This window comes from Polyodon spathula, chromosome 7 (assembly GCF_017654505.1).
Source record: "Polyodon spathula isolate WHYD16114869_AA chromosome 7, ASM1765450v1, whole genome shotgun sequence".
Taxonomy (NCBI): Eukaryota; Metazoa; Chordata; class Actinopteri; order Acipenseriformes; family Polyodontidae; genus Polyodon; species Polyodon spathula.
Window position 1 is genome coordinate 55,716,541 of NC_054540.1, and position 17,740 is coordinate 55,734,280.

General features: G+C 42.1%; 2 protein-coding genes across 2 annotated transcripts; both read right to left on the reverse strand.

The window, feature by feature from the left end:
* Nucleotides 1-644: 644 nt before the first annotated feature.
* Nucleotides 645-4,585, reverse strand: LOC121318867 (transcription cofactor vestigial-like protein 3). The gene is made up of 4 exons (XM_041256006.1): nt 4,381-4,585; nt 2,683-2,939; nt 1,961-2,341; nt 645-1,699 (listed from the first exon to the last, which is right to left on the reverse strand). The coding sequence occupies exons 2-4, from the start codon at nt 2,918-2,920 to the stop codon at nt 1,656-1,658; spliced, it is 663 nt and encodes a 220-aa protein (XP_041111940.1). The 5' UTR covers nt 2,921-2,939; nt 4,381-4,585; the 3' UTR covers nt 645-1,655.
* A 2,468-nt stretch (nt 4,586-7,053) lies between these two features.
* htatsf1 (HIV-1 Tat specific factor 1) lies at nt 7,054-16,424 on the reverse strand. Its single transcript, XM_041256007.1, has 10 exons — nt 16,326-16,424; nt 15,453-15,623; nt 14,782-14,980; nt 14,525-14,572; nt 13,599-13,753; nt 13,010-13,173; nt 12,596-12,695; nt 9,506-9,595; nt 8,998-9,135; nt 7,054-8,573 (listed from the first exon to the last, which is right to left on the reverse strand). Exons 2-10 carry the CDS (start codon nt 15,621-15,623, stop codon nt 8,256-8,258), a joined length of 1,383 nt encoding a protein of 460 aa, XP_041111941.1. The 5' UTR covers nt 16,326-16,424; the 3' UTR covers nt 7,054-8,255.
* Between the last annotated feature and the right edge of the window lie 1,316 nt (nt 16,425-17,740).

Sequence of the window (17,740 nt, forward strand, 5' to 3'; positions counted from 1 at the left end):
CCAGCTTAAGAGATATGTTTTAATTATTAGAAGCCACATATTTTAAAACACAAATAACAAATATATTCCTTCAGAATGCCACAACCAAACGCATCATTTCCTTCACACGTTCACATCAGCAGCCATGTCAATCACACAATAATGAGGACAGTAAGCAGCTCTTCATTTCTAGCTGCCAGTACTAGTCAGTATTATCCACAGGGTGAACCAGTACATCATGCCTCTGTGGCATACCGAATATTTAAACATACAGTACATTTGGGCTGCAGCAAGCAAGACACAATTGGACAATGCTGCTAGTTGCTTGGCAATGACATAGCATACCACAAAGGGTTAAATGTGAAGCAGCCAATCTTTTTTTTTATTTCTGTACATTATTAAAAATGTTGTTATCTTATGAGCCCAGACAAACAATAGTAGATCTGCAAGTGTATATATATATATATATATATTATATATATATCTATATATCGATATATATATCATATATATGTTTATATATTCTGGAACGGCTTACTGGGCTATATGAGACCTTGAATAGTACATTCATAACTTCCTGCTGCTGCAAGTATACTCCTGAGCGGTGCTCGGCTTATTAAAATGATAACAAAAATTACTGGGAGGAAATAATGCTCTGAATATTTATATCCCACTACCCTCAGGAACAATGTGCTAGCACCCTTTTATAACCCAAAGCCATACACTGTTATAAACATTTGAGCAACACCTCCTTATATGACAATAATACAGTCAATTTACTGCTTCGCGCGCAATTGAAAGTACAGTACTGGCCTGATCTATGTCTGTAGCCTGGTAAAAACAAGTTTCAGAAATAGTTAGATTTATAGATTTAGTGATTTATACCGTTTTTTGTTTTTTTTTGGTAATCAATAGACAAAATAAATTGGAACTAGCCCCAATTATTAAACTGACCCAGAACCAGCTGGTCATTTGTGAATGCAAAAAACTGCTTCCATATACAGACAAATTGAGCATACCTGACAATACCAATGCCATTCAGAGAAGCCCTCTTTACCAAAGATAATTAAAACTACTGCATTTACACTGCTGTGCAGGGAAATTTAACCAGAGATGTTATTAGCTTAAGAAACAAGGATTAAATACAGCTTAAAAAGTACAGCCATCATTCAATAGTCACGGCGTTCCTATTGTTACACCAGCATTAGCTATTTGTTCGTTTAAAGCAACATTCCTTTCTGCAACGTTTCCACATATCTGTAGATATTTATTCAACACCTGATTTTTATTTGTATGTATGATTTCTTCATTTCTTCATTGAAAACAAAGGTTTTCTTTTGAATGGCACTTCAAAATGGGTTTGCAATACTGCAATTTTCTGTTCTTCTGGGTCAAGCATCACTGATAAATCTTTGAAACCAGGATAAGCGCTCCGGAGCATTTGAGCTGTTATTTTGCTTTGTTTTTTCAATCAGTATTTTGGCAAGAATAGCTGGCTGCAGCGTTGAGTATTCCAGCTTTTGTGATGCCGTCTCTCTGTTCTATCCTGGCTCAAAGTGCCAGCCTGTGAAAAGCAGTTGTTCTTCGATTGTGCTCCATAGAGTTGTGCTTTGAAATACTTTGTGATTTTCACATGCCTGTATAAAGCTCAGATGCCAGGCTGGTTCATGCATGTTCTAATACCAGTAGAGGTCCTTCTTCTTTTCCGGAGCTTGGATCACTGAAAAGGAAATATGAATATGCATATGAATATGAATATGCCACCTGCCTGAGCTGAATTTATTGACAATCACTATTATTACCCTAAAGAAATACCAGCAATGGCAATGAATTTGGAACCTCGCCACAAAGAAACCGCCTGTGTAGTTTAGTAATGTTCCCTGGGCCCAACATACTGTACCGTTCATGTTTTTGCAGCATGCTGTTCAGAATTTCCGTACACTTCCAGTATGCTAAATTCCATTTAAAAGGCTTCCAATACCTGAGTCGAGGCTCAGTCCTGTTCCCACTGCCTCCCTGAAGCGTGCTGGAGGGTGCCCTGCACAGGAGAGGGGCTGCTCTGGTTCGGAGGCCACGCCCAGGCTGTCGCTGATGGTTCCCCTCTCACTGTGCAGCAGGTTGAGGAAGGAGCTCGTTCCAGGGAGCTCCTGGCCCATGGGGTGGGGGTACACACCCAGAGGAGGGCCGAAGCTGCTGCTGTCCTGCACAGGGAAAGGCCAGGGGCCGGGAGGCTGGCTGGGGGAGCTATGTAACCCCTCTGAGGAGGTGCTGAAGTGAATTCGGGAGGAGGTGGGTGCAGGGTACTGACTGCCGGTCCAGGAGGCACCGGGCAAATCCCACAGCACTGGTGGCGAGGGTTCACCTGAAACACACAACCCAGAGAAGGAGAGAGAGAGTGAGTGCGGATGAAACACGCAACAACATAGAGAAGGAGAGAGAGAGAGAGCGCGAATGCAGATGAAACAGACACCCAGTCAGGCCATGGGTTTCCTGCTTCAAAACGAATAGCTGAATGGATTTGCTTGAAACGCTAGTGAAGGACTACCCTTTACTTATATCTGTGGAGCTTGAAGATCTGCACCTGTGGATCTACACTATCCAAAAACAGCTGAGTGGTGACCCTCATTCCAGCCTCTTGTTGTTCATTATGAGATTTGCATTGCTAATTGCTTTTATTTGGATGTCAAAGCACCACATAGTTACCATGTTTGTTGGCAGTGGTGGTGGCAGCGCTGGCAGTGGAGGAGATGGCTCTCCATCCCTTGTTCCTGGTGCTCAGGTCCTTGGGTTTTTTGGTTTTGTTGAGGGCTCTGGAGAAGTGCTCGTCCACCACGCTGTTGATGTCCCCCTGAAAGTAGGTGAAGAGGACACAGTGGGACTGGCCCTCGCTGTCTGCAGACTGCTCTATTCTCGTCGGGGGGCTTCCATGCTTCCCATCCATCGCAGCGGCCCCTTCACTCCTGCCAACCAATCAAACCATCATTAACCCTGCAGGAAAAACACTTTCACTGTGTAGCAAGGGTCCAGGTGAAGAGTCACTCCCCTAGGGTTAACAGGAAGACTTAAAAACTCCCTACATCGCTTCAACACAACAACCTAGAGCACTAGGAAAGACTTGACTATAAGGGGCAACCTTTCCCACCACTAGGTTTAAATGGTTACAGATCCTGCTCTCAGGTGGCACCGCTGTGTTCTTGTTATTCAATTGAACAGCCTAGTCTTGTTCTAGCCACATCTTAGATTGTGTAATTTCACCCAGGAGGAGGCTGGAACAAGGTCCTAGTTTTGAAACAGTCTAAAAAGTACACAAACGAGTGTTGTTATCTACAGGAGCACAATATGAGCTTGCTCACGCACACCAACACGCACACACACACACATGCACACACACAAGCACATGCAAGCACAGACACGCACACAATGCAATCCTGTAGCCATGCTACATCTTCTGTTGGCTGCAACTGTAAGACACTGATAGTGACAAGTGACGTCACATCACTAAGTACTAGTAAAAAATATGAGTGGGGCTACTGATGTAAATCAAGACATTGTATAGAGTCATTCCAGGGGTTACTGTGAGCTTATATCTGATCAACACCTATCCATGGTTTTCATAAGCAAGCCTGCTATGAATAACAAAGCTGCTTGAAAAGTCTAGAAACGCTATACACTTTGAGTCTTAATAGCGCTGTCTCTGACTACACTCCAGTGGAAGACTTCCAGAGTTCCTAGATTGAGGAAATACATTGATGGATAGCAGAGATTCTCAAAATATGGATTACAAATTACAATTTAGATGGGTTTTGTTTGGGTAGAGGTATAAAAATATGAATCATTTTTGCATGCATTTTGTACGCAATGAGTCAGTTACTCTCTCCCAGCAGTTAAAGCACGTTCATTCCTATCGTTGCGCATTTTGTCTATGCAGATAGAGAGACCCTAGCTGCTCCCGCGCTGCATTGACCCGCGGGTTACTTCGCTTCGAGTTCCACAACCCGTTTCACACCTAATCTACTTAAACCAGGTCTGGACCACTTTAAAAACAAACACACGCTAATTCCAAATTGCAGCGATCTTCCATCAATATGAAAATACTGAACATTAGAAACTATTCATTTAGAAGAAAAAACCCGCAGATATAACGCCACTGAGAGACACGTACTGCAATATCTTTAAATATATACATAGGATTGAGTAGCTGCATGCGAATGCTATCGTAAAGCTAACCCTATACAAATCTTTAGCAATTCTGTAGTCTTCTTTTGTAAATGGCTCCCTAAAATACAGCTAGCAAGTACACATTCCTGAATGCAAGGTCATTGCTAGATAAGCCAGCCATGGAAAACAGGTGCACTCGTATAGTAGTCAATTCAAAAAACGACATGCTTTTTTTTTACTTGCCTGTGTGAGTTTTCTTCTTCGCTGTGACAGTATTCTTAAACTGGGTGATCTTCGGCGATACTGTAAGTCATACTAATCCTCAAATCCCTGTTTCTTCAGCAGTGTAAAGACAGGCTATAGAAGTGAGCGCCTTCTTCTCGTGCGCGCCTCCTCACCTGTAGAATTTCGAGTTCTCCAAGGTGCTGTGAAATCAGAGAGAAGGAGGATTGCTAATTTGATAAGAGCACCGAGGCTGCGTCCCCTGGCTCTTGCAGCCAATAGGCTTCCCCGCTGAGGTTCGCGTGGAGATACAGGTGTTGCTTCTGTCAGGTATGAACAGAATGCGCCCCGTCAGGTTAGCCTGGCTGTCTGGCTGCAGGGGGGTCATTGTTAATAACACGAATAAAGCTTCGAGCAGACCACACACACATCCTGCTGTTATTTTTGGTTCAGCAGTCAGAATGTAAGGCTAACCATTTTTACAATTCACTACTAAAGCTGTTATAAAAAATAAAAAAAAACGTAGTCTTATTTATTTTATTTTTTTAATCTGCACTTACACCTGAAGGTTTGTGCATTGTTTGGTTACTCCAGACAAGCATCTCATCTTAATGACGTTCTTGCCAATTTAGTTTTTATATAACTTTCATATTTATATAGAAATGTGCTCAAACTGAGAAAGGTGCCCCCTACTAAAAAAACGATAACATGCCTGTACCCCGATTTTCTAAATAGGATTACAGTATATCCTACATACATATCCGTGTGTTTAAAACGCGCATGATAGGCGTACGTTTTCATAACATGCTTAATTTATTTCATATGTGTATTTTAAAGACAGACAGATATATAGAGATACACAGACAGACAGACAAGATAGATTGATGTAGATAGATAGACAGATAGATAGATAGATAGATAGATAGATAGATAGGAGAATGTGAAGGGTTATTTTACTTGCGAAGAACTTCCTTACAGACAAATAAAACCAATTATATTGCAGGACAAGCAATTTTAGGTGCATTATAGAAATTGCAGGGGCACCAGTAATTGAAGAAAATGGTCTGCTGCTTATAATACGCGAGGTAGAGTATTCAAGAGCATTGAAATGAACGGTAAATAATCCCAGCGTCTAATAAATGAATGTGAAAGGTTCGAGCTCTCAAGAGACCAGTTACTTACATGGAAGCATTGCACACCGGATTGCATTTTAATACTGCATCGTTAGAGACTCAAATTCACTTCGTTTTAAAGCTTTTTTTTTCTGTCAGCCATCCATAAATTGGGTAACTGGGTACTGCGGCTGTGCCTTTTCAGAGCAATTCCTGTAATGAATTCATCTTTTTAAAAACAGCTGCATTGGTTCAGACATGTGAAAAGTTGAAATCTATACACAATTTTCCTACATTTTGACTGAAGGTTATTGGATTTTAAAATGTTCGTCGGTACACACGTGTGATTCAAAGCTGACCAGAAGGTGACAGCCTCCACTAGTACTACACAATGATAGGGACAGGAGTGAAAATAGGACAACTTCCTTTTCTTTTAAGCAGCTGGCAAGATCATAAAGAAGGATGCCAGCATGCTCAAATTTGTCAAAAGACCAAAACACAACCCGAAACGGGCTGATTATACTTTTAAGGTGCTTTCACAAAAACACGTATACAATGCTGTTACGATAATGTATGCATGTACGGCAAAGCAGCCTCTATGCTATAGCTGGGACCTCTTTACAAGGAAGATGGGTGGCTCTCTACTGAAGAGAAATCAAGCACATTGCCTGTATGGAATGGAAACCAATGGAAATTATTTTGTTTTGTTTTTGGTTTGTTTTTTTTGGTTTTTTTTTTGTTTGGGTTTTTTTTTGTTTGTTTGTTTTATTTTGTTTTTTTTTGTTTTTTTTTTGTTGTTTTTTTTTTGTTTTTGTTTTTTTTTGATTTTTTTTTTTAGTGTTTTTTTTTTGTGTTTTTTTTTTTTTTTGTTTTTTTGTGGTTTTTTTTTTGTTTGTTTTGTTTTTTTTTTTTTTTTGTTTGTTTTTTTTTTGTGGGTATTTTTTTTTTTTTTGGTTTGTTTTGGGTTTTTTTTTTGTTTTTTTTTTTTTTTGTTTGTTTTTTTTTTTTTTGTTTTTTTTGTTGTTGTTTTTTTTTTTAATTTTTGTTTTTTTTTTTTTTTTTTTTTTTTTTTTTTTTTTTTTTGTTGTGTTTTTTTTTTATTTTTTTTTTTTTTTTTTTTTTTTTTGTTTTTTTTGTTTTTTTTTTGTTGTTTTTTTTTTGTTGTTTTTTTTTGTTTTGTTTTTTTTTTTTTGTTTTTGTTGAAAAGTTTTTATTTTTTTTTTTTTTGTAAAGAATTGTTTTTTGTTTTTGGTTGTTTTTTTTGTTTTTTTTTGTTTTTGTTTTTTAAACACCAGGTCGGGCACTTTGTTTTGATTTGATTTTATTAAAACAGCTGCTACTGTACACATTGCAACACAAACAGAAATACAAAAGAACAATGGAAAGCAGGCGCCAAGCCGCAGCTTATCGTCAATCAAGTCTACGGGAAAGCCAGCGATCTGTGAATGTCAAATACATCAGAACGTGTACACCTCTGTCCGTGTGTGTGTTACACGACAATTAAGACTCCTGCTTTAATAATGATACAGCATCACAAGCAACTTGAACTGATGGACCCAAATATATCGAAATGACAAAAACATTGATAGAATGGAATTTTTATTTATTTTTTGTTTTTTTTACAAAAAAAGAAAAAAAAAAACACTGATCATAAAGTTTGGTATCTTCCAGTCACGGTATTTAAAGGGGCAGGTGATGGACGCAATTCAGCGCTAGGTTCAAACGTGTGTTTATATTGCTGTCATTGGACTGTATTGACAAAAGACATTTCAAATGTTTGGATTTGATAGAGGACACAGTGTAGCATTAGAGTTCGAAAGGCCAGCGGCTCAAAAATGCACCTTCAAAGACACACTTACTTTACCTTACAATCTTGAAAAAAATACAAAAAAAGAAACAAACGGTTGCATACTTCATACATCAGCTTTGAAAGCCTCCTGTTTTAGGCGTGGTGCAGCAGGTATAATGGGTTATTTTATTAGTCAATTATTTTGCAAATGCAAAAAGAAAAAAACAAACTATTCTAGAATAAACGTCCTGCTTATGATAATGAATTTGACACTTTCGAAATGCAAACCTGTTGCACAGACTGTATGGTTATGTGCTGGCTAGTCATATGTGTTTGACTCTTCATAACCAGCTCAGTTCCACTGCAGCTCACCAATCTCCAGCTCTGAGAGTTACAAACCAAGCAGCAAGACCCCAACGCTCACAGACCCTGGCACACAACACGTCTATTGCACGGACACAGCAGCAGATCTCAGTGCCACTGCCACGTTCTATTAAATAAGGCGATGGTCTCTTTCATATGGCAGCTCGTTGAGGCCATTGGGGAAAAAAATGATGTCATGGTCATGAGATAATTGATCTCAGGATCGCGAGAAAAATGGGAGTCTGGAAAAGAGTTCTCTATCTCGGGATGGGGTGGGGGAGAGATAATCGTTTCCGTTTTCTCGAGATCCTGAGATCCCGCTGGCCTCAGCGAGCCATCGTGTTTTCACCCCTGCTGTACACAGAAAAGCACATCACAGCCGACACTCAACATCTGTTTATTATGCAGTGGTTAAAAAAAAAATGCAGAAAATCTGATTAAAATGAAAAGCAATGAGAAGAGGAAAGATCAGGGACTGCAAAACTAGGGCATTTTTTTTCCTTTTGCATCAGGGGCTACTGGTACAGCACTTTCTTTTCAGTCCCTTCCTTGTACAAATGGGATCTCGGAACAGGAATCGCTGACGGTTCCGTTATCCCACTCAGCACAGACCACCCTGCTGTTCCAGCGGGTTATTCGTCCTCTTCATTTACACCCTCCCTGTCATCCTCGCTCTCTGCCAGGCTGCTGTCTGTCGACTCGACTCCAGGATCCTCTGAAACGCTGCTCCCGTTCCCCTGGGTCTCCCCCTCTTCCCTAACAGGCCCCCCAGGCTCAGGGCTCCTTGCTGGGGATACTTCCGTGTTCTGCGTTAGGGGCTGGGGACCACCTTCCTTGGGGGGCCCCTCCCCTTGGGGGGCCTCTTTCCCAGCAGACACAGCTGAGTTGTCCCCGAGGAATGAGGACCATCCTTTCAGCCTCTCGTCCCGCTCCCTTGATGTCTCCTCAATCTACGCAGAGAGGACATAAAACCAAGAGTTCATGTCAAACTACAATCAGTCATGCATTTCCTCTCTCTCTTTCTCTGCATGTAGGCTTGTCTCAACAGGAACAAAGCTGTACATGTCTGGGCACACTCAGCTTACAGTTAAAACATAAAAAGCACCAACTGAAAAAACATTTTGAAATGTATTCGAGTATTATGCAATTCAGACCTGCACATTTCATAATATTTTAAACAGGTTTATAGATCATCACTGGAAGTGTAACGGAAATCCGAAATGTTTGCTCTGTGCGAATGCAAGCTTACAGCACACAAAGGAGAGTGATGTAGAAGACAGGGAAGCTACCTTGTTTGATCATCTGCCTGTTAAGAAAAGCTCTTTTAAAGTGCATTAAAACATTAGCAGGAGAGGAATACGAATCCTACTTTACCTGGTAATCCGTCTTCCCATCCCACAATTCTGCAGACAGCTTTCGCCCCCCAAACCAGCGACCATTCAGAGCCAGCTGGCAGACATCCGCCTCCTCCGGCTCTTTGAAAGCTACTGAAGCCACTCCGTCCGGGTGCCTCTGGGACCAGAACCAGGGGGGGGGGGGTTAAGGGGGTACATAAAACTAAAACCACTGTTATTGGGCTGGGAAATGGGTCATACAGATATACATATGAATGTGGCAGTCTGGCTCTGGGGATGCAGGTACAATGTAGAAAATAAAATACAGGACAGGGATGGAAATAAGACTCTCGTTGCACCGCAGTTTGATTTACTCCTGGTTTCACTGAGAATTTAACACACCTGAGCTTGTTACCTGTGCACCGTGGCTAATCAATTTTAAGACCTGGAATAAGGGAAGCTGCTATGCAATAGGATTCTTATTACCATCCCTGTGATATAATATTGCCCACAATGGAAAATCAGACCCAATCAGCCTCCATACTCACATCAAAAATGAGGACTTTCTTGACTTGGCCAAACTTCTCGCATTCTGTCCTCAGGTCCTCTCTGATCTCATTGAGCACCAGCGGATCCTCCTGTGAAACAAAGCAGCATTCAGACTCTGATCAGCCATCTACCTCACCCCTCAATGAGCCAAGCCTGCCCCGCTGGGAGCACAAGCCTAAAACAAAAACTGACAGTGAGAGACAAGCAGACCCCGAGTTCAACTAAACCCAACAGGAGCATTTCCACTGGTCTGGAATCTGTGGGAGAAAAGGGTTTAAGAGAGCAGTGCAAAGTGTGAAAACAGCAACACAGTCTATTGAGTTTTACAAATGAGCTGCTGGCATTTCAGCAAGAAAGAAGAAATACATTCTAATAAATGACTGTAGTAAACACCCTCCAACAATTCCCACAAAGTCTAGGATTTTACTTTATTAGTATGTATTGCCCACATTATACTTCCTCCATAACATATAGAACACATAATAAATACGATATATAATAAAAATAACTGGGTTTTTACTGTGCGAATAGAAAAAAACGTGCTACTGCATCAGAAAACTGGAAGAAGACACGAACACGTTCCCTGTAGAACAGGATTGCAGGAGATCACTCACAAACTGAGTCTGTGTCCACTGAAGACCAGCTGGGGCCTGTCCCAAGCCGACGTGTTAATACTCTATTGACATTTCCTACCGTACATAATGTATCATCATCACGTATTGAAAATTGTCAACGAAGCGAAGAGCAAGCACGCGGGCTCAAGTTGCGCTGATTGCGCAATATTTAGGTTGCGTGGCTAGGAGAGCTCAAACATGGAGTGTATAAATTGTGCAACACTGGGGTCTTAGACCTCGATGTAGCTTGTTTGGACTGGCAGGCATCTCTAGTGCAGATCTAAAAAGCTTTCTGAAAGCCTTTGTGTTCAAGTAGCATAATCATTGATGTTGCTGAGCACGGCTCTCAGATAATCTAATTGCACACAGCTCTTTAGCGGACCTCAAAATACAAGCGGGCTTCATCAAGTGTTTGTTCTGAGAGAACTTGCTTGAAACAGACAAATATGATGGGAACAGAGAATGAATAACACACGGTATCTGCATCAGTTCATGCAGGGGCCAGCTGCTAAAAACATAACATGTGATATTGTAAGAGCAGCAGATGGGCTTGAAAACAAACAGGGGGGTGATGAATTCCCATTCATTTCTAAAACATGCAAACCCATCACAGAAGCAGTGTATTTCAACAATCTGTAATGACAACATTACAGTTGAACAAGTATACAATAAAAATGATTGGAATTATATCAAAATAATTTCTATTGTACACCATTCGATTAGAATGATACACTACTGTATTACAGACACTGAGGCTAACACAAATGTTTTTTATTATGGTTAATCGAGCCGGTAAGATTCATTCTGCTGTTATTTTTTCCAATACAAACTATTCCTAGCAATTTCAATTTAATATAGGAATACAGCTCAAATTTCAGCCCGACTATGGTAGTAGAATAACGCACTGCATGTACCAGTGTCCTTGAAAGTGACATGACTTCCCTTCCAGTTTGAAACTAAATACACCTTAATTTAACTGTTCAGTATAAACTCCTCAAAACTGGTCTCAATGATCAACAATCACTAAGAGCTTGAAACACCAGTAACACTACAGCAGCCGAAAGCTTCCCATCATGACACCAAACCTCCACCAAAAACGATACTTCATTAAAACACACAGCGGCAGACCCTGAAACTGCAACTCCAATCAGAATGCTACAACTGATCTCGTCTGCTGGGTAAAGTTCCCCTGAACTAAAGAACGAAACGTGGTGTCTGTATAAACTCTGACACGCCTCAAAATCCAGTCATACCACACACAAGGCCAGCCAGTTCGGCTGGAATTGAGTTGAGTGATTTTTAACAATTAAAAAAGAAAAGGGTGTTGATTTAAGTGACTCATACGTGCAGTACGAACGTGGTTTCAGGCAGACATTTAATAAATGACAGCACTGTGAAGTAGAAGAGGGAGTGGGGATGAACAGAGCCCTGTTTTCAAAGAAAGTGAAACAGAGCAAGCACCTTGAGAGAGCAGATCTTATATGCAATGTGGGTGACAGAAGCAGCAGGCTTCACTCACTCACACCATGTGCTACACAACCATGCAAGCACAACTTTGTACAATGCAGGCCTTTATTTAACACAGCTAAGGATTCTATTTTAGGTACTGCGTGTTTTCATTATTTTTTAGCAATGTACAAACTTGATAAATAAACAACATGAGAAGGTTTAAGACGTCTACATAACTCAGGTGTTTGAAACTAGTTTTGTAAAGTCGAGACGTTTAAGTAAAGACTGGAGGACCTGACTCATTCTACACGCTTAATGTCGAATGCGTGCCAGCTCTGGGACCCAAATGAAAACTCAGATCCCAGTGAGAAAACTGGACAATCAACTTGAAATACATTTCCAATAAATGGGTACCCACAGCCTGAAATAAATCACATTACTTATTTAATAAAGACTCTTACCAGCTCTTCTGCCTGTAACACTTTGTCCTTTCAGGAATGGAACTGGTTCAGTGGAATCTTAACCTGCTGGGAACTCTGCCTGCTGTTAACATGTTGCTTGCGCCTTAATAATTATTAGCAAATATTTTTAAGACATAATTATTTCTCTTTTTTTTTTTTTGTTTTTAGAATTTTAGAATCTACCCATTTTTTTTCATTTTTCCCCACTTTGGAATGCCCAATTATTATTATTATTATTCCTTCACCACGGCGATTCCCCACACAGCTCGGGGACCCGAGGCTCAGTGGGCATCCTCCAATCCCACAGGCCAATCGCCATCTTTTTACACACAGGAACATTAAGGCATTCAATACACAGAATGCAGATATTGCCTCTGTTTGGATCCTTAAAACAGACCCCGGGGTCTCAAAGCATTTCACAACAGTACTGGGCTGTGACACAGTGATGTGTGTCAGTGCTCCCTGCATGCCACGTGGGATCCCATCGCTAAAGATCATGACGTATTTAACTGAGCCCACAGCTGAGCCCAGTAGTCCTGTCGAACAGTGGCAATACCGAGCCTACCTCAAAGTCCTTGGGGTGGAACATGTTCCTGATGATCAGAACCCGCTCATGCCTCAGCCGAGCCTCGCCAGCCTTCTTCTCTGGCTTCCAGTCCAGTTGCCTGGGAGTGGGGAGAGATGTTAAATGTACTGACACACGCAACACAAACCCTGTTACTGAGACAGAAGAGGAGATGAAACTGTCCGGCTCTTATGCGGCACCCACTCTTGCTTCTGCTCGAGGATAAAACAAGACCCATTTGCCCTTGTGCTTGTTTACAGTCTCTCACAGTAAAACTGCTTTGTAATGTATTTCAATACTGGTTGTGATGTGGACCACCAAGAACTGGGCTGAGACACCCCAACCCAGAGCCTGAAGGGCATGTCCACCCACCCCACCTGCTCAAACTCAATAGCCGCAGTTTTAAAAGCATACTTCTGTTGCCTCAGGAGCTTCTTGCGGTAGTCTTTGTTCTTCTTCTTCTTCTTGCTGGCGTCGTACTGGCCCTTGAGCTCGAACTGCGCCGCCTCCACGTGCAGCCTGTACCCCCGGATCTCAGACTCATCGATCAGCTTCTCCGCCAGCTCCACCGACTCCTTCTACAGAACAACCAGGGCACAGAGCCAGCAATCACAGGGTTTGCAGCAGTAACAGCGGGGCTGGAAATAAGACTCCCATAGCATAGCACTTTGATCCATTCCTGGTTTTGCTATGCGTTTAACAAGACACCCCCAGCTTGCTACTGATGCACTGTGGATAATCAAGCTCATATTAAAACCTGGAATGGGTGACACTGCTACGGAATGGGAGTCTTATTTCCCATCCCTGAATAAGCAATGCCATTTTTTACTTTTCAGTGCCAATTCCTCAATGATGTGCTGGAATTGATTAAGAGGGAATGGGAATTGGGATTGGGGATTGATTTTAAAAAGGGTTTGATCTCGGATGGGATCTGGAACTTCAGTTTTTCAATAACGGGGTCACTGACTGTGCCAGCACACACAAGAGCAAGTCGGTTACTGACCTTGAGATAACAACACAGCCCATCTCCTTTCTGGTTCCCTTGGTTATCCCTGTAGAGCTTCACTTTATACTCCTCTGTGATGGGGTCTCGCATGATAATCCCACACTTGGACATAACTTCCACAAATTCATCAGGGGTGATATCCAGCGGCAAGCCTGATGGAGAAACAGAGAGAGAGGTGTGCAGAAGAACAGAGAGAAGTGCAGAAGAAGAGCTCGACAGAGACAGACACAGAGAGGTGTAGAGAAGAACAGAGATAGAAAGACAAGCAGGCAGGCAAACAGAATCACTTAGAGAGAATAGCAGACCAAAACACAAAGACAGAGGATGCCAAACCTTCCATTCAGATGCATTCAAAAGACTGTTTCTACAGAAAAAAATAAATCACTAATCTTAGCAAGTCTACTGTATTGTGTAACAGTCACTTACTGTAATACAGATAGACAGTAATAGCTGTTATTAAAGTGACCTGAATTACATGGTCATCAGATTTTGCCAGGCAGACTTTATCTCAATGTCACTGAATGAGTTTCTCTGCTGTCTAGTCCCATGACTCCCTGTGGTGCCCGGTTCATTCAGGTTCCAATGTATCTAGCTGTCTAGTCTCGTGACTCCCTGTGGTGCCCGGTTCATTCAGATTCCAATGTATCTAGCTGTCTAATCTCGTGGCTCCCTGTGATGTCCAGTTCATTCAGGTTCCAATGTGTCTAGCTGTCTAGTCTCGTGGCTCCCTGTGGTGCCCAGTTCTTTCACGTTCCAATGTATCTATCTGTCTAGTCTCGTGGCTCTGTGGTGCCCGGTTCATTCAGATTCCAATGTATCTAGCTGTCTAGGCTCTGTGGGTACAGTCTGCATTGCCTGCGTTCACAGATCTGACTTGTGTGACGATTGATATTACTGGCAGCGAGGCCAGCGATCCCCCTTACCTGACACATAGACATTTGTGTTTTTCCCTTCGTCCACATCAAACCAACCTGCAAAATAAAAACAAGGAGCCGCTGCTTTTAATAATCATACACCGTAAAAATAACAATTAAAAAGCAGCATTCTTGTTATTACTAAAGATTGCAAGAGTATCCTCACACAGGATTACTGCAGCTTCATACTCTTTGCTGCATATATACTTATTGCTGTCCAGCAACGGACTGTCACTACAGATAAAAAGGAAAGCAGCTCTCCTCACCCGGGTCGCATTTACGCTTCTCTCCTTTCTGTTTGCCCTCTTTAGCCTGTGAAGCCTCAGCGCCACCTGCTGGTGGTTTCTTGGCATCACCACCCTGGGTAGCAGGGGCCGGCTTATCAGCCAAGGTAGACGTGCTCTCAGATTCCTCCGTATTGAAGCCATAGTTGGCGTGGTAAGTTGCCAGAAAGTCTTCTGTTAACTGCAGGGTGAAATTTGAAGCAAGACTGCAAAAGCCTGAAGTACAAAGTGAACATTTACACCAAAATGTTCCCTTATGTTATAGTCAACAGGGATGGAAATAAGCCTCCCACTGCACAGCAGTGTGATCCATTCCTGGTTTTGCTAGGAGTTCAATGAGACATAGCTGAGCTTGGTATCTATACACTGGTTCTACTCAAGCACATATTAAAACCTGAAATGGGTGAAACTGCTATGCAATAGGAGTCTGATTTCCACCTCTGAGTCAAGGGAAAAATTGCAAGGGATGACTGTGATGCCCTATACTGGACAGTTCAGTATGATCCCTTAAACTGGACCAATAAAACGAGACGCAGTAAAGTTACTAACACTAGGGGCCATTTTTTCCCGCATTCTCTATGGTGATGAAAATGTATTGGATACACCCGCTGGATATTTACAGACCTGCCCAAGAGATCTATTCATACACACACCTTCGGGAACCAAGCCCTCTTTTCGGGGTCCCAGTCATACACCGTCCCGTCTTCGGGATCCACGTAGGTGTTGGGGTCCTCTCCGCCCCCCTCCTCTCGGCTCCCCCCGTACAGCTGCTGCAATCGCAGCTGCTCGTGGAATTCGTTGTTTCCATCAGATTTGCCGCTCATCTATTCGTGCAGCAAACAACACACATTGTGGGGAAAAAAGGCGTGTTTATTTACAGATGCAACACAGAAGGCCATTCCCTTTAGGATCTGCTTGTCTACATGACCCTGTGCAACACTCTCCAAAAAGAGTTGGGGGTGTGGAATCATCTTTTGAATGTTTTTCAGTATGATCTCCACCTTGTTCTTCTAACGAAGAGGACGATAACACCTCGCCTGTACGCCTTGTTTACTCGCTAGTTATATTCGCAGTCTTTGGGGAACGCGTTTTAAATTGTTGAGGGGTACAGCAGCTTTAAATGCACGAATAATAACTACCTTGCACCTTGCACAATCATTACTGACAATCATTTAACATTGAATATGCGATCATCCGAAATGCTCAGCGAAGACACGCGTACTGTAAACTGTAAAACTTACTTAATGAATATATGATAGCTACTCCATGAACTACCTCTATAAACACGTAATACTAACCAACACACGATACAAAACATTTTCAACAAACACAACTCGATTATGAGGGGGAAAAAATGTCAAAACCTGACAATAAATTGCACAAAATAACACTGTACACATGCACACAACATTGTGATTTTCTACTATCCCAAGCGGGATGAAAGACCAGAACCTCGACGCTGGGTTACTGATAACGTTCCCAGCTTGCACAATTAAAGAGTTTACTAGTATTAGTGTCTTAATTACCTCCGAGTTTGAAAGAAAAACACAGACCTACATCCACAGAGGAGCACACGGAAATACTTCCGAGATCGTAGGGAGGAACTTCCGGTGCTGCAGTCTGTAGACACCACGTGGTTACAGAGATTGGCTGGCTAGGTAAATTACAAGGATTGTGTCATACATGACTGGAAATGGGTAGGAGTGGCAATTGCTAGAAGCTGTTTTTTTAATTTCATTTTCTCGTTTGTCCAAGCCAGTTTTACATAGGGAGGCACTTTTGGGAAACCGTAAATGCACGTCATAGAAATTAAACAACTCGTGTGATTTGCATATCTTCAAGGGTCTGTAGTAGGTCACATGCCCCACAAGGTGGCAGCACAGTCCTTTTTGTAAATTGGCACCCTCACCCGCACTGAAAGTGACTGTATTGTACACCTTAGAGAAAGTTCCCCACCTGCGAATTGAACTAACAGAAGTGTGTGCTACATGTGGATCGGGCCGTTCTCTGCGAGCCCATAATAAAGGCACTCCCAGCTGTAAGCAAGGAAATTGTTTTGAGGTAAAATGAAAGAGATACATGCTCCATATAAAACGAGCCTGCCGATGAAAACCACCAGTCCGTTCAAGAAGCTGCTCGTCTGATTATTGGCTTGAGAGTTACGGGAGTGGATCCAATTAAGAAGTACGGCATCGCTACCAGCCTTTATCTCTAAACCAAGGGTAGCATCTGAGTTTAATTCAATAGCGAAGGATCTGGTTGGAACAAAGTCTTGCGATGGAATGGATTGGAAGTGCCGAGGTTGCCTGTCTTAACCCTTCGTTTGCTCTGATAATGTTAGTCTTTCTCTCTAAACAGAAGCACAACACTGCGGGTTACACAAGCTATTAGTTCGTTCTGTATACAGTAATTAGGTTAATGAGTTAACTAAACAGCCAAATGCGATTGCCAATAAACCAACCCAAGCCCCATAAACTCGGGTTGAGAACGCAAGCTGCATGGACACAAACTGTTGCAATCCAGACTTGTTTTGTAAGGCTAGATGGGAGTCCGCGGTTATTTGGAGGTATATGAACGTGGTGTGCTTTGAATGGGTTAAAGCAGAGAAGGAAGGCAAGCACTCATAAATTGCAATTGCCGGAGAAGTGCATTTATCAGGGCTGTTCAGCCTGAGGAGAGGCGTACAGAACAGCGTATTGCTTCATTAAACTCAGCCGGGCGCAAGCAGTATTGACTTTGTTCAATCCAGTCTAATACATCTGGAAAGAGCGCTGACAGAGACAGGTATATTTTATTGTACGGCTTTTCTCTGTTTACGATGCAGTGGAGTGTAGCCATAGATATTCTATCCCCTCATGAAATATGTATGTGTCAAACTCTAGTTATCTCATTGGGATCTCACTGCAGCTGTTGCTGGCTTCAATTAATAAGAACAAAAAAG